The following is an 18,060-nucleotide window of genomic DNA, read 5'->3' as shown; positions in this document are numbered from 1 at the left end:
TAAATCTTATTCAAAAAATAAAAATAAATAAATAAACAATTCTAGTCAAGCTCGAGTTTCAGCTCGAGCTCGTTTGTGGGACGAGCTTGATTTGAGACTTTACCTTACCGAGTTGAGCTCGAACAAGGGATAAATAAAAATCTTGAACTCGAGGGTTTTTAGTTGAGCCGAGCTCAGCAAGCTAAAGATCGGCTTGGGTCGGCTCGATTACAATCCTATATATGGGCATTGGTCCAAATTTTGAACTACATATGTTTAACATATGTTTAACTGATCATTTTTTAGACAGTGATTGGAGGTTACACAAAAAGACTCTTCGGTTTTTTTTAATAGCCAATCACAAATGTGACACCATTGAGAAGGTGGTGGAGTCTAGAATAAATGAGTAGAGTTTAGCATGGGTAGTGACAATTATAGCGAATAATGCCTAATCTAATGATATCACACTTAAGTATTTGAAGAATAGATTTAGAAAGGAAAATATGTCTATATTGGGTGGTGAGTTTTTGCATGTTTGATGTTGTGTACGCCATCAATTTTATTGTGACCAACGGTTGAAAGATGTTCATGAGTTGATTGCAAGAGTAAGAAATGCAGTGGAGTTTGTGAAATCTTCACTAACTAGACTTCAGAAATTCAATACCTTTGTTCATGTTGCGGGTCTTAAATGTAAAAAAAATATTGTGTCTTAATGTTAAGATGAAACTCAACTTTTTTTATATTGAAAACGGGCCAAACAGTATAGAAAGGCCTTTGATGCCGTGGAAGATGAGGACATAGAATATGTTTGTCATATGCAATATGCCATGGGAAATCGAGGCAGACCAAAGATGTGGATTGGTGGAATATCCGAGTCTTTGTAAAATTCTTGAGGTTTTTTTATATGGTGTCAGATGCATCATTTCTTGTTCTTTATATGTAATATCATATGAATATTATCAAAAACTTTATCAGGTAAAGGAGAAATTAGATGAAATGTGTGAAAGTGTTCATCCTACTTTACATATTATGGTATTGAACATGAGGCTCAAGTACGAGAAAATTTGAAAGATTTGAGTGGGATCAACATTTTGCTATATATTGTTATTGTTCTTTATCCGCAGTACAAAATTGATAAAATGGTGTATGGGTTGGAAAATACTAGCAAGAAAAGATGGGGACATGGGGTGAATAAACTTGTGTTAAAGGTTAAGGACACCATCAATAAGTTGTATGATGAGTTGGCATCATTCATGGGGTTTAATATAGGGGTTCAACCATCCACCACATCGCCTCCTCCTAAAATTGGTACGCAGAAAAAATGTAAGTGGGATATGAGGTTTGACAATACTCAAGCTTTGGAAGAGTTTAAACAGCCATTTGGATTTGGAAAGATACTTGTTGGCAAAGTTAGACTCACATGTCAAGGAATTTGATATTTTAGGTGGGTGGAATATAAATATTATCAAGTATCCTGTCATTTGAGAGATAACATGCAATATTTTGGCCATTCTTATTTCTACCGTAGTCTCTGAGTCCACATATAGTTCCTAGGGTGAATATTATGTCCATTTAAGAGTTCCTTATCTCTTAATACTGTAGATGCTTTGATTTATATTCAAAATTGGATTAAAGAAAAATCAATTTAAGATTTAGGAGGTGGTGAATTTTGCAGAGAGCTACGAATAGGAGGATGTTGATTGGAAGTGATAATTGTTCTTAATTAATTCCTTGATTATATAGATTGTTTTATATTTATTGACAAACTTAATTTTGATTTCTATTTTTTTTCTTTTTTAATATCCTTGCGTGTTCGGGCCAGCTTGCGCGCATCTCGACTAATCTCATGAAGCCCTGAAGTTAACAGCCAGATAAACATTCAGTAGCCTTGAAAGGACTCTATTGTTGCAGTGACAAGTTTGGGAAAATCTCAATCTACTTCTACCACACATTAATATTTTGATATACCATTGGTTTGTTAATTTATTTTTTTATAATTTGTACTTGTGTTATTATTTTTTCCTAATTGAAGCTATTTTTCTTCCTTATGTTTTCTCCTTTTATTTTTCAAGATTTTATTAAACACTTAAGAGTTGAAGGGACTAAATTTGTCAAATGGATTTTTTACAAGCATTTCCTTGAGCACTGGCGGGGTGCCCGGCTGCTGGGGGCGGGTAGCAGGCCTAGTTACAAGCATTTCTAAGAAAAAAAACAGGAATAAATATCCCTGACAAGCATTTGTTCTTTTATTTTCCACAGTGATATTGGATAAACGTCCACCTCTCTAACCATTAGTAAAGCCTTTTAGTTTTATTAATGCATATGATTTTCTACACAATTCATGCTTTTCAATCTTCAACCAATGTTATGAATGAATTTATAAATGAACTCTTAATGGATAAAATGACTTTGTCGCACTATAGAAGCAAAAGCCATTGCGCGGTATCCGTTTTCTTGTTTGTTGATAGGAGAAGTCTATTTACATCAAGGAATGAACAAAGTTTGTGGAGTTTTTTCTTCATCAATAACAAAATAAGGTAAGAAAAGTAGGAAGGGAAAATACCAATACCAAGTTTCAAAAATCAAGGTGCTAACATCGAGACGCTCTTAATTCTTAGAGGTTACTCTTTATTACATAATAGTTTAAGTTGCTCAACTATTTAAGAACTTTACCCATTTTTCACTAATTATCCTACCAAAACGGCCTCTCCAAAGATTGCCGTATATCTTATGAACGTATCATCAAATACAGCATTTTACAAAAAAAATTAACCCTAGATTTGAAAATGGCAGCTTGCAATGGAGAGAAACCCTTTCATGAAAACATACAATTAAAATACAGCAAACTCATGGAGAAGATAGATGGAAAAAAAAAGAGCTATGAGGTTTCTTCGGAAGCAGTTACCATCGATGCCAGGTCCAACTCTTCATCAGAATCAATAACATCTTCATAGTCATAATAGGCATTCACCTGCATTAGATCATATATTCAGAGCACATTTATTATGCTAAATCAGAAGAGAGCAAGCTAGGAATCAGTCCCACTGGAAATAAAATAATTATTCTTCTTCATTTAACTTTAACCTGGAATAACACTTGGAATTACTTCCATTATATTCATATATTAATTTTCCATACAAATTTGAAAGAGTAAATATTAACAAATACATAACAAAATCTACTACAATACAGATATAGTATTATATAAGGATAAACTTATATTATACAATACATATATAATATTATACCTAATCTATTCTAGGTTTTATTCTGCATACCTAAATCTTGACAAAGAAAACAAAAAACATTCTGCTATTACAAGATAAAAACAATCGTCCAAATATGTGATAAATGAGCACAAGTGTCCACTTATGATGGAGCCTTGCTGCTTTCTATTATTCCTAAATGTCTAGGAAACTTTTGCAGACCCAAAATCATCTTGTTTTTTCCTATTCTATAAATGAGTAATATCCAATACCTGTGGTCTAGGAGAAATTGCTTCAAAGGTATGAAATTTTGGATGATCAAAATTAGGGGCTTCCAGAACAATGTATGCCCCCTTATTTTTGTACCTCTTCTCTGTTGCCTGCATGGTATAGAAGAATAATGTGGGACGGATTACAAATGCTGTAGCAAACAATCTGAAAGACTTGAATTGTTTTATTGCAAACATTCTGTAATGATGGCATAAACCATGCTTCCTTATTACGATTCTAGTCAACCCAAAGACAACTAGTGAGTTGGAATTCCTTCACGCCAACATTTAAACAAAACCAAGAAATTTAAGAATCATTCGGGAAAATTAACCAATCATGGCTGATCTGACAGGCATAAGACCATGTTCGTTCAACTCCCTTTCTCCCTTGTTAAAGATAATAATATTTTCTCAGTATTTACCTTCGCCATTAATGAACATAGTACCCACTAAACAGTTGGAGATTCCCTTTCACCATTTTGCAAGCTATCTAGATGTACATGCTAGGCAGTGAGATATTTTCAGCCTTACAAAAAGTGAGAATAGCTTTCTATAGTTTATACTAGCAGTTCTGAATGTATTATCAGACAAAGATGCCCATTCACAATGATCAACTAACAATCACATCACAAAGTATTGCTACATACTGATATTGTACTTGCCTGCCTATTTAAGGAAGCCCAAAATATAAAAAGATTCAACACAAATTTGATCTTAAGCTTTTAGATGCCGAATAGAGGGGAATAGGAATAAAGCATAACGCCACATGAAATGATAGGAATAGTATCCAACTCAAATTCATAAAGATTTTTATTTGTATACACAAGTTTATAAAAATATGACCACACAATGCATGGTTTAGAATTCTGAATTTTCACATAAATGAGTAATTCCATTATATTTAAAGGCACACTCAACTATGAATATTATAGCTGGAAGAATATACTGTTTGCCAAAAGTAATTATTGCTATTGCTAAATATGATTCCCCATTAGGCACCACCCTATACTATAAAATAGCTTAAAAGTTCATTCTAACTGCTAGACAATGGATCAAAATATTTCATTACGAAAAAGAAGTTTGAAAATGCCATATCTTGTGATTATCAATAATTATTAAATTTAAAATTATAAATTATTTAAACAAAAAAAAAAAACTCGTGATTACCAAGAAACATAAATCTGATGTTCACCAGTTTGCTTTAAACTATATATTCATAGAGGTCGACAATCTACATGTGGGTATATTCACAATGATCAATCCCATCTTGATCAAGTTTCTGATCTCAGCCGCCATAATAATTGATATAATCAAGGAAAATGAAGACAAATGTTTTACTCTCCACGGTAAACAGAAGCCCAAGTGATAATGAGGTCCTGATCCCCTCCCAACATTTTGATGATTGCACAAGGAAACTTCCCATATGGAAACAATTAGCTGTATATGCAATAGCAAAGAAATTTGTAGGTCAACAAAGTTAAAACTTCCACTCAGGCTTCAAAAAGAGTTTAAAAAAAATATCGAAACCATCTTCAAGTAAAGACGCTAGAAATGCATATAGATATAAAAGCACGAAATATACAATGGGCAACAACTAATACAACATATTGATTCAATATAAACCTGAAATTGTGGGTAGTCTGGAGCACTAAACAGTGTAATCAGTTTCCCAGATTCCACAACATGATCTACGGTATAACCTTCTTCCATTCCTCCAAAGCCAGGCCTTTTTTCTCTTGCATCAGGGCCTTCATGTGATCTGATGATTAACTGGCACAGAAACAATAAATGATGTTTTTGCACTTTAGATGCCAGTAAGTTCCGGAACAAGATAACTAACACAGACAGATAAGTTAACATGAAAACAAAAACAAGTATAAAGAAAATCTTCATAAGGTTTGAATTATGGAGTAACAACACAAAAAATAACCACCTATTACATGTTACTCCACTCTCAAAGAGCAAGTTTGTTTATTTCAAAGCAATACAGAGCACAAAAACCATTTTGTGTGCATAACCTTCCAATAAAACAACATAAACATTGAAAACAAATAAAAGGAATTGCCAAACGACTTCAGACCAAATGGCATATCCCTTCAGAAAAGAATTAATGGGTGGAGCAAGAAGTTGCAAGGTCAATATCACAGATACAAGGGAATTTATTTACCAATCAAGATAAGAACATCAAAGAGTGATATTATAGTTTCATCCTTCATGAAATCAAAAGTGGCAAGCTGCAGTTCCCTAGATCCGAAGCCATGACAATAATTACTACATGTCGATATAGATACTAACACGCTAATGAAAAGGGAAAGTAAAAGTCAAGAATATTAATGCTGTTAGGTACTTCTTTGTATTTATTGAAGATAACTAAATGATAGGTGTTAGAATATACTATTTAGAAATATAGATAAACAATCAAAATACAACTTGCCCATGATGAGGGATATTACAATGTTAGCCATGTCAGCTTTAGGTTTAAATCAGAATAACGGTATTTTTTTTTTTTTTTATAAGTAAGAGATAAATATTATTGATATGAATGAGATAGGCATTCTAATTGCGATGAATTAAAGACAAAAAATCATGAGCATTGTCTCCATTTAGTACAATAGCGGAATATTACCTTGAGATTGAACCTTTTGAGGAAGTCTTCGGTGCAATCGGGACCCCACAATAGTCCAATGCCTCGCTCATTATTTGGAGAAAGACCAGGTTTAGCTGATGGATCTGACCATAGCACATCACCAGGAATTAGATTCACGCCTTCCCATGGAGGATCAAGAACTGACCTTCGAGCCTTAGATAATTCTTCCAAAGAACCAAGAGCTAAAGGCTTCGGTTCAGAGTTGAAACTTAATCTACGATTCTTCTTCCCTTTCGATCTCTTGGATGGGGTCATAGAAACACTACGGAAAAGCCCTCCATGAGCGGTATATACACGTCCAGCTATAATAGAAGCCAAAGGAAGGCCTTCAAAACATCCCAAACATTTCCGATAGACATGCTTACCTTTATCTCCATACTTCGTCAACACTTCCTTCTCAAAGCCATAAACAGAGGTGCAATACTTGGATTCATGATTTCCACGGAGAAGATATACTCTATGTGGCATAAAGACCTAGGCAGAGCATCATCCCATAATATACAATCTGATTAATAACTATATATTGTTACCTTTTAAATAAACAGAAGCACGTTACCTAATTTATTATAAATGCAAGGACATTCATAGTTGGGAAACAGAGTTCGATCCTACAATATCTAACCCATCAAACCAAGGTCAATTCATTGGAGAAAGTCGGCTGTGCACAACCTTTATACACCATACATTGTCCCATACAGTTTTTAATGTAAAAAAAAATCAACAAAAGATTAAAAATCATGCACATTTATTTGCCACTTTATTTCTCAGACGGACCGATAAATAAGTACAGAAATAGTCGAATTATGGAACGCCACCAGAGTAAAGCACCAAAAAAAAAAAAAAAAAAAAAAATAGAAAAGAGTACATGGTATCCTACAAATCAGAACTATATTACTTTAAACGAATTAAGAATGCGTAAAGGAATTGCGTGGATTTAGAAATTACAACTAAGAAAATGAAGAAATTAGAAGCAGAAAACTCGGCAATTATCTGAAAGCATTCAACAAGAGCCACCTGATTTGATACGGAAGTGGAGTTTGGCCAAGATGAGAAATTCAAGCATATCTCAGATACTTGTTAGATAAATAGATATACCTTCCATGCCAACAAAATAAGGAAGGTCTCGAGGCCCCAAGCGCCTCTGTCGACATAATCACCGTTGAAGACGAAGAAGCGATTTTCAGAGGGGAATCCAGCGTCTTGGAGAAGAAAGAGAAAATCATGCAACTGGCCGTGAAGGTCCCCCACGATCACGACGGAGGCGGCGGCGGCGGCGGCACTGGATTCGTGGTCAGGTTCTATTGTGAGGCAGTTGGGCTCCTTGTGGAGGATCTTGGACGCGGTGAGAACCAAAGAGTCAAATACCGGAACGGGAAGGACGGAGGGAAAATCGGTCGGAGGTAGATCCTTGGACGACCGATCGAAGACGGACATGAGATTCCGGATCCAATCTAGATCCACCTTGCCATCGGAAGGCCACGTTAGTGGTGTACGTATCGGATTCGTATCGGAGAAATCTCGGCCTCCTTCCTCAGGGTTCGCATGTAATAACCACATTTCAAGCAGGACAAGAAAATAACAAGGATATGAAAATCAAGCAACTAATGAAATAATAAGGCGCATATTTTCGTTATTCAGAGAAGGCTGATTTTTCAGATTTTATTATTCAAACTAACAATGCTTTTAATCCATTTTCCCGAGACAACAACATCGCCACAGATGCCCCCAGCTCAATCCAAATCGAGGACCTACACAACTAGGAATTTTTCCAGCTACAAATAAATTTATGTATTAATCTATATATCAATATTGATAAAAGTTATATATTAATTAACATATTAATATTGATTAAAATTGATATATAAATTAATAATTAATATTAATATACAAATTAATATGCGACTTTACGTATGCATAACAAAATTTTAAAATTAAATTCCTACTCACGCAGGTAAACAGTTTGACCATAAAATATAAGAAATAGAAATGAGTTATATAAATTTTAAATAGATAAGTTTATATAAACTTTTGTAAAAAAAAATGAATTTTATTTTAAATAATAAAAAAAATATTTTTTTATTAGTGAGATTTAATTTTTTATAAAACTAATTTATATAAAATTTATCTATTTGAAACTTTTACCTAATATTACTTTACAAGAAGGCTGTTCATATATTTTATTTTATTAATTTTTTTTAAAATTTTGTATAAACAAAAATTAGGTATAAAATGATATAAATATGAAAATAAAAAATTTTGCTACGTACAGATTGAGTTGCATACTAATTTATGTATCAATATTGATTTCTTCATATTTAAAATTTAAATTAGTATTATTTTTAATAAAATTTATTTTTTAACTAATTATATTATATTAATGTATATGTTCATATATAATTATATTTGTAATTAAATTTTTTTCAAAAAAATATGAAAAGTGAAAAGAAATTAAAAGACACTGCCAGTGGTGGGAGAAAAGTTGAAAAAATGGACCGGTTTGGTCCGATTCACAATCCATTGAAAACTGGTTCTTTCCGTTTTCATGTTTTTGGATCAACTAAATAATATATATATATATATATATATAATTTTTTATATTATATATATATTATAAAATTAATATAATATAAAATTTTAATGTTATTATTTATACTTCTTTAATATAATAAACTTTCCCTTAAACATGGGACACCGTCGATCGTAGACAACTGGCTTAAATTCATGGAAATGTTGTACAGTAAGAAAATAATGATGTTTCGTCTTTTTCCAAAATCCAAGGTCCCTCAAAGGGATTTCTACGATGGGTCGAACGATCAGTAGAGCATTAGTGTACTTTTTCTTTATACATAAAATAATATAAAACATCATTATCATTGCCTGCATTTTCGTCTTTTATCATTACATAGAAATTTACATGCCGGTTTAGATGATAAGTTGAGTTAAGATAAGTTAAAAGTTAAAAATTAAATAAAATATTATTTTTAATATTATTATTATTTTTAAATTTAAAAAAATTAAATTATTTATTATATTTTATATTGAAAATTGAAAAAATTATAATTATTAGATAAAATGAGTTAAGCTAAGTTGAACTCAGCCTGATAACCAAATGTTGTCTCAATATAAAAATGAGTCTAGCACTAAATTAACAGTTACACTATACATTTAAAATAGCATATATCAATTATACCATTTCTTTTGAAAAGCCATGCAAATATAAAACATTTCAATTGTTGTTCACTTTCATAAAACTATCATCTCATCTCATCTTAATCTTTACAATTTTTTCAAATCTCAATACAAAAATAAAATAAATAATTCAACTTTTTTAAATTTTAATACAAAAATAATATTAAAATAATATATTCTATTAATATTTTATTCAATTTTTAACTTTAATCTCAACTTATCTCATCTCATTTCTAAAAATAAACGAAGACTCCTAAATCTATTTTCACTATTATGTAATATGTGTTAGGATTAGCGGTCTTTTAGACCCAATTCGGCCTATGGCCATGGGTTGCAAATTCATCAGACAAGATAGAGCCACTAGGTGTGTAACATCCGTAGATTTCGTTTGGGATGAGAAGGACTCTGAAGCATTGGGACATACAATGCAAGGATACCTACCATTACTCATAACAAATAAATATTCAATGCACCTAGCATGCTTTAAACATAATCCACTGCTGGCAACGAATTTTTTTTTTTTTTCTTTAAGCAAATACTATGCATGATGTATGATATATCCCAAACATAAAGCATATTTCATAGATTAAGATAATAGATGTTCAAGTTATAACTTAAGTCCAAAAGATTTGTAGGTATAAAAATACTAGAGACAGAACTCTCTAAGTATATGCCAAAACTAAGATAACTATTAGGCTAATCCATCAAATAGCTCATGCAACTCAGTCAAGGATGCCATAATACTATTGATAAAATGAAGCATCGAAGCGATGAGCTTTGCATTGTGCTATTACTATCTAGTCAACCGCCTCCATTCGATCTTTTGCTGAGTCTCCTAAGTCTAGCACATGATCTACTATTTTGGAAGAAATGTAGTTGGGAGTATCAAGTAAGATTTGATTATAAATATCAACAAGTTAACAAATAACATAGTACGACAGTTTAAAAATGCATGCATGATAGTAAAAACATGAATACAAAATGTAAACATGTGTACTGCCTATCCTTGTAGTGAGACTTTTAGAAAAATGATTTTATAAAGTAGGACAAGAATTATTGACTTTTTAAAAACTTTTTCTTTCCCTTTCCAGGATATAAAAGACTCTAAAGTTAGGATTTAAAATTTTTATTTGTAAAGCTAAGAGAGTATTTTGCAGCGAAAATCATTACATTAAAAATATAAAATCCTTTTACAAAAATAGTTTTCATAAATTACAAAAGGGCCTAAGCTTCTGTCACCTTTTCCATGAGCAATGTCTGTCCTGAAACTTCATCCTCATTTCATTCCTAGGTGGGCACAAATAAAAATTAAATGAGTCGAATACTTAGTAAGTATTACTTCATGTCGTAAAACTATAAAAATATAAGTTTTCATTCATGCATTCTCACTCACATACATATTTTACATAAAATGTTTTCTTTTTAAAAAAATAAAAATTACAAGGTAGGGTTTTTCTTTTAAAAATGGTTTTCTTTCCTCAACATTTCTCAACTTGCCCTTTTCTTCGTAAAATTAAAACCTTTCAAGCATACACTTATATTCTTATCACTTTCATTTAGCTGGTATACACAATTACATCCCGTATATTGGGATTAGCGGTCTTTTTTACCTGATTTCACCCTTAGCCACGGGTTGGAAATCTCTTAGTCAAGAGGCAAGATTGAGTATACTACCAGTACTACTTACACGACATTTTAATCTTCTTGGTACCATCATTCATCAACCGTGGCCATTACGTAAATTCATACATTAAACATTCATTCATTTCAGTCTTTTCATTTCCTTTCATTCTTAAGAGCATCAGATCATTTCTTGAAAACCACTTTTTATGACTTAAAACATAAAACTTCATTGTTCATTTCATGAAACATACATACAATATATATTTTGTATAGCATTCAATCACATGCATACAACTATTATTGGGGTATGTAAAAAGTGGTTGCCAAAGAAGGCCAGTACATACATTTACTTAAATTCTATACCTTAGCATAGATTGGAAATCATTTTCATTCTAAGAAAATCATTTCTTTTCATTTCATAAAAGAACCTTTTTCATAAAATATTTCATAAAGCATTCATTTTAATTTTCATACTTTTTGAATACTCTACAAGAACATAAACATAGTACTTACATGGACTTCATGCTAAGCACATTTTGTCCAATCTATTCATGTGTGTATCAGATGACAATCTACAAACATTCATAACCTCATGTCATTTCTTTTTCATTAAAAAGAACACCAAACATAAAAGTTGCATAATAAGCTAGCCTTAACTCTTAGCCCATTCTCTTCCATATGACCTTAACTTCTCAATTAGTTCTTTACTTAGACTTCCTCCACTTAGATTAGTCATCGTCCAATTAATCTCTATTAGCTATTAACTCGCATACTTCTTCATAACATCCTTATTTATACAAACTTACACTGTTACACATCTAAGTATTCCAAATACCCATTCATTTCACATACACATGTCATCTTCCAATCTTTAAAGTATAACCTTTGACATAAATCTTAAACCTAAACTATGAATTTAGAACCTCAACTTCATCTTCTGATTAAAAAAGTGAGCTTCCATAATTCACTTTAAATCTCTACCCATTTATTCATGGGTCTACAACTTAGTTCCAACTCACCTTACAACCCAACTATAGTCACAATACTAGTTTTTCAAATAACATCCTTCCTTCGTATATAATCCAATTCAACACTAATCCTAAGTCTCAATTCATTTCCTTACATCCAAATGCATGATATAAGCCGACTAAGCATACTCATACAATCCACCAAACACACGTATAATACCCTTTTATCATCTAAGATCAACATATAATCCATTACATAACCAAATAGTCATACAACTTCATGTGACATCCAACAAGTATAAAGATCAATCCACTAAACTTTCATAAACATTTAACTGAATTTATAAGCCTTTTGGCAACACTCACATACTTCCAATTTACAACCCACATTTTAATATAAACTCCACTTAGAACAACCAACACAAATCCATACTTCACAATCTCCATGTTTCATTTACAACTCCATTTAATCCCAACTTTCACAATCCATACATTCAATCAATGAGCCTATCAACAATAAATAGAATACATTTTAAATTCATCAGCCCTCTAAACTCAGTGTACATCATCCAAATAGTCACATAGCTTTACAAATCTCAAACCGATGTGATAATCATGCTCTCCACAATTTTTCAGACTAGACAATCTCAACACTACACCATACAATCATATAGTCTCTCCATACCATTTACACATAAATCCACATAACAAAATCACAAAGCCTTATAAGTTTTATATGCACCAACAAAAATCCTAACACTTCACAAACTAAATAGTCAATTTCTTCATAAACTAAACACTTCACAAACAACCACATCATAGATTGCCCATCAATCCCCATCACTTCACACTACACAAGCCACATTATAACTACACCATACACATCCACGCTTACTCCTCAATTACAATCACAACAACACATGTAATAACGACACTTCACATAATATTCATGACTTCACGTTAATTCCCTGCACTTCACACTACACATTGTCTCATCACAAATCTAAGCAAACTTCACATTCAACCCCAACACTTCACAACACTCAAATATATAACAAATCACATGCTGCTCATTCTCACTCTACCATAACCAAAATAGTCATTATACACATTCAAATCACATAAAAATTCTAATAAGATAAATGAAATAAGGATTATACCATAAAGATCTAAGGATCTGCGTTGTTTGGGTTGACCCAAGATAGGGGCTTCAGATTGGCTGGATGAGTATGGAGACTCACGGTGGTGGCTGGCATGGAGGACTACGGAGGAGTTTACAGTGGCTTGAAGGGATCTTACAGCAACACTAGGTGTGAGTACATGGGTTTAACTAGATCCAGAAGAGAGAGAGAGAGAGAGAGAGAGAGAGAGAGAGAGAGAGAGGGCTTTGAGAACATAGAGAGAGAAGGATCTGTGATGGGGAGTCACCGATGACGTCGGGAGGAGCAACATCATGGAAGCATGACTTACTCACAGTAGATGAGTGAGAGGAAATCGGAGAGAGAAGGGAGATCTGTGGGGGAGAGAGAAAATTTGTGAGTGATAGACAACATGGTGGACCAAGTCTTAAAGATCCCTTACAAGTTCCAGATGAGCCAATCACAATGTTAGGAGCTAAGAAAATCAAGGAAGTAATACAAGGAAGTAAGACCCCAACATTCAAGATTGGGCTTGAAAGAAGAAAAAGTAACTTTAATCCATGTGATACAAGCTACAAAGGGGGGCAGTATAGCCTAGTGGCTTTCCTGGGTAAGTTTCAAGGGATTCTGATCCCATGGGTTCACATCTTTTGGTATCAAAGCCAGGTTCCAAATCAGGTCTAATTTATCCTTTTAATTTTTCCATTTGGGTTTTGTCTTAGGTGTTCTAGGGTTCTCTATTCTGATTTGTGATTCCTTCTTTATTATTGTTAATTTTGTGTATTTGAATTCAGAACTGTGATTTTTACAATTGATTACTCGTGTATTGATTCAACAATTCAGATCTACAAATTCTTTAGCTGATTATACAAATCTTTACTTTAATTTCCAGATTGAATTCTATTTCATTTTCAATTGTCCTTTGTCTATTTCCATTTCTTGTTGCTGAAATCAGATCATCTTTTTTCAAAAATTACAATTGTTGATCCTTGTCACCAAATCTGTATTAGAAAAAAAAAAGGCAACATATCCAAAGGTTGCTGCATAGTTATAAAAAAATAAAATAAAAATCAGAAATGACTGTTTGATATACCTTGAAATCCAAAAATTGAAGTGATTTGGTGTTGATTGGTCTTTATTTTCAAAGGGGTCGAATATATCATCTTTAGTATCTTGTTTTCCTAATTGCTCTTGCCCTCATACAAATTTCTTGAGATTCATGTCATTTTATTCCTTTCTTATTTTTTGGATGTATTGATGGTTGGAATAATACAAGGTTATGTCTTGATTTAGTTGAACTAATTCTTAAAGAACTTGAAATTAAAAACATCTGAGGTAAAAAGCAAGAGTGGGTGAGAATAGTATTAGAAAATGCCAAAAGAATGAAACACAAGTGGAGTAATAATATTTGAGTGCAAACACATAAGGGAGTATGTAAGATTTTACCACTAACATTCTTGTTTTACAACGCATTAAAAATATCTCATAATAGTGACTTAACACTTAAAGAGAGGCAGATAACTCATTCTTTGTGTTGCAGACCATGCAACAATAGTTTGAACAGTTGAATTTAGTGTTGGGGGAGGTGAATGATAGGATGGATTATGATTAGAAAACTGTAAGGTGGGAGAGATAGAATGAGACAACTTAACGTTAAAAATGAGTATGAGAACGAATGAAATGATGAGGACAAGGAAGACATAGCGTCTGAAATTGGAATAGGTGGAATGGATAGACCTGTAAGAGGTAGGCGTGAAAGATGATCTAAGAGAAATACAAGGGCTTGAGATGGGATAGATAGGAACCTTAGGAGCATCAAAACAAAAATACCATATTTTCAAAGTAAAAATGACCCTGAAACCTATTTAGAGTAGGAGAAGAAAATAGAATTAATTTTTACTTGATACAATTATTCAAAGGAGACGAAGGTGAAGCTTCACTGGTGATATTTGAGTTCACTAATTATGCAATTATTTAGTGGGATCAATTAGTGACCAATAGGAGGAAGATTCATGAGAGACCTGTAGAAACATGGGTTGAGTTGAAAGCTCTCATGAAGCAGAGATTTGTAACCTAGCCACTACTATAGAGTACTCTATCAAAAATTCAAAAACCTTACACAAAAGTCTAAGAGTGTAGAGGATTACTAAAAGGAAATGGAGGTGACTATGATTCAGGCTAATGTAGAGAAGGATCGGGAGGTCACAATGGCCAGATTTTTAAGTGGTTTGAATAGGGACATAGCCAATGTAGTTGAGTTGCAGCATTATATGAAGGTAGAAGACATGGAGCACATAGCTATGAAGATGGAGAGGCAGTTAAAAAAAAGGGGGGCAACAAGGTATACTTTAGTTTCTAGCACTTCTTGGAAACCAAAGTGGGATAGAAATGATCAAACTGTAGTAAATGGGAAGGCTAAACCACCTAAGGGAAAAGATGAGGGAATTGGCAAGAATAAACCCAAGGTAGATTTTCAACATTCAAGGAATAGAGATATTAAATATTTTAAATGTTTGGGTTCAGGGTACATCGCATCTCAATGTCTAAACAAGCAGGTGATGATTATGTGTAATAATGGGGAGGTGATAACTGAGAGTGAGGATGATAGTGATGAGATGTCCGAGTTGGCCAATGCTAGTGATGATGATGGAGTGAAATACCCTGTAGAATGTGAATCTCTTGTTACCAGGCATGCTCTCAATACGCAAATTAAGGTAGATGATATTGAGCAACAGAGAGAATATATTTTATACTATATGTTATGAACACAACAAGGTGTGTAGTATGATTATAGATAGGGAAAGTTGCACCAATGCAGCTAGTACCACCCTAGTTAAGAAGTTGAGCTTACCTTTACTGAAGCATCCTAGACCTTATAAGTTACAGTAGTTGAATGAATGTGGGGAGGTGAAGGTCAATAAGCAGATTTTGGTGGCTTTTACCATTGAGAGATATAGTGATAATGTGCTTTGTGATGTAGTCCCTATGCATGCCAGCCATATTTTGTTGGGGAAGCCATAACATTATGATAGGAGGGTAATTCATGACGAGTTTAGGAATAGGTACAGCTTTGCAAATGATAGAAAAATAATCAATTTTGCTCCTTTAATCCCAAATTAAGTCTATGAGTACCAACGGAACCTGGAAAGTGAGATTGAGCAAAAAAAAAAAAAGGGTGAGGCTGAAACACAAGAAAGAAAAATGAGGGTGAGGCCGAAACCTCAAGAAAAAAAGAAAGTAAAAAATAAAACAGAAAAATGACTGAGAATAAAGAAAAGAGAATGGAGCCATGAGAGAGAGAGAGAGAAAAAAAAAAGAGAACATGTAAAGAGAAAATGAAAGACAAAGATGGGTTTCTATGCAGATGAGAGTGAGGTTATGAGGATCTTCTTAGCAGATTAGCCTATGATTTATCTTATTTACAAATAATCTTATCTTAATCTTGATTAAACTAACCAATCTCTTCCTAGTTTGGCTTTTTTTTGTTGCAGTAGTTCGAGGATGTATTTTCGAAGGAGATGCCGACGAGTTGCTGCCCATTAGAGACATTGAGCACCAAATTGATTTCGTAGCTGGAGGCTCTTCCAAACCAATTAGCCTATAGGAGCAATCCGGAAGAGATAAATGAGCTTCAAAAGCAAGTTGAAGATTTGATAAGTAAGGGGTACGTGAGAGAGAGCACGAGCCCATGGGCAATACCAGTGCTACTAGTGCGAAAGAATGATGAGACTTGGATGATGTACGTTGATTACAGAGTGGTCAACAATATTACGGTAAAGTATCGTCATCCCATTTCTAGATTAGATTATATGCTTGATGAATTACATGGCTCACGTATTTTTAGTAAAATAGATCTTAAAAATGGATACCATCAAATTAGAACGAAAGAGAGAGATGAATGAAAAACTGTTTTTAAGACTAAATATAGATTTAATGAATGGTTGGTTTTGCCATTTAGACTTACAAATGTGCCTAGTACTTTCATAAGTAATAAATCATGTATTACATGCATTCATAGGCAAATTTATAGTCGTGTTCTTTGATGATATTGTTTGAACTGAAATATTGCATCTTTTATATATTTAAAATCAATGTATTTTAATTGTTTTATTACATTATTATTGGTTTTAGATAGAAATATGGTTAATAAGTATAAATTTGAGTTGTGATTTAAATTGATTAATATCATGGTTTATGCTTTATTTTATAACTAGTGATTTAATTGGATAATAATTTTTCACATACACAACACATTGTTAATATTCTAATCTTTCATTTTTTTAATTTATTTTTTTAAGTGTGTTATTTCTTCTTCTTATTATTTTAAATAAAACTAATATATTTATGATTTATGGGCATAGCACTTTCAATGGGAAGTACATCAAGGAAACAGATCATGTTTGAAATAAAGAAAAGAGAAATGGTCAATTTGGTTCATCCATAAAAAAGCTAAATATTCTTTTCATGGCAAGACCAACAAGAGCACATGGCACTATCAAGATAAGTATCCACTGGTTTATTTCACAAGGGACAAAGAAACATGGGACCACCAAGCCATAAAGATCAAGAAAAATGAAAAAGGACAAGAGAAATGGAAAAGGACGGCAACTTCTTGTTTTTACATATATATATATATATATATATATTTTAACATGAAGTGGAAAGAATTTATTTCTTATAGATAAATACACATGGACGCTTGGCCAAAAACCAATCAGACAAAAGAAAACACCTTTATGAGTTTCAACTTTTCACAGCACATTACCCTATAGCACGTCGAAGCAAGAACCGAATGGAGCAACTGATTTTCTGGCATTTTGGGAACCTCACCACATGCAAAACAGCAGATGTCCTGATGAAAAGGCCAAAGACATGCTGCAAATTATTTTGTTACTTTTGGACAGAAGCAATGCAGGCTACAGATCTTGTCTTGGTTCAATGCACAACAACTGTCTGAATGCAACTGTCCTCTTTGTCGGGTTTGGGATATAGAGCAAGCAAACTTTTTCTCGCATGGAAATATGGGCACATGGATGCACG

The 18,060-nt window shown here is 32.9% G+C and overlaps 1 protein-coding gene across 2 annotated transcripts; it reads right to left on the bottom strand.

The window, feature by feature from the left end:
• Positions 1-2,552: 2,552 nt before the first annotated feature.
• On the bottom strand, positions 2,553-7,803 carry LOC122292526 (serine/threonine-protein phosphatase 7). Of its 2 annotated transcripts, none has more exons than XM_043100928.1 (5): positions 7,197-7,789; positions 6,081-6,575; positions 5,078-5,224; positions 3,458-3,565; positions 2,553-2,950 (listed from the first exon to the last, which is right to left on the bottom strand). In XM_043100928.1, exons 1-5 carry the CDS (start codon positions 7,656-7,658, stop codon positions 2,858-2,860), a joined length of 1,305 nt encoding a protein of 434 aa, XP_042956862.1. In that variant the 5' UTR covers positions 7,659-7,789; the 3' UTR covers positions 2,553-2,857. The 2 variants fall into 2 exon arrangements, with proteins under 2 accessions (XP_042956862.1, XP_042956861.1); XM_043100927.1 differs by lacking the exon at positions 2,553-2,950 and adding an exon at positions 4,622-4,891 and having other exon boundaries at positions 3,499-3,565; positions 7,197-7,803.
• Positions 7,804-18,060: the final 10,257 nt, after the last annotated feature.

This window comes from Carya illinoinensis, chromosome 13, assembly GCF_018687715.1.
Source record: "Carya illinoinensis cultivar Pawnee chromosome 13, C.illinoinensisPawnee_v1, whole genome shotgun sequence".
Classification (NCBI taxonomy): domain Eukaryota; kingdom Viridiplantae; phylum Streptophyta; class Magnoliopsida; order Fagales; family Juglandaceae; genus Carya; species Carya illinoinensis.
Note: the sequence above shows the minus strand (reverse complement) of the source record. Positions and strands in the feature narration are given on the sequence as shown.

Bases quoted from the DNA above. Each gene is read 5' to 3' on its own strand.
- LOC122292526 (XM_043100927.1), bottom strand. From the start codon at position 7,658: ATGTGGTTATTACATGCGAACCCTGAGGAAGGAGGCCGAGATTTCTCC. The intron at 6,576-7,196 runs GTATATCTATTT...TGCTCTGCCTAG, and splicing joins TTATTTTGTTGGCATGGAAG to GTCTTTATGCCACATAGAGT. The intron at 5,225-6,080 runs GTAATATTCCGC...TTTCTGTGCCAG, and splicing joins TCAAAAGGTTCAATCTCAAG to TTAATCATCAGATCACATGA.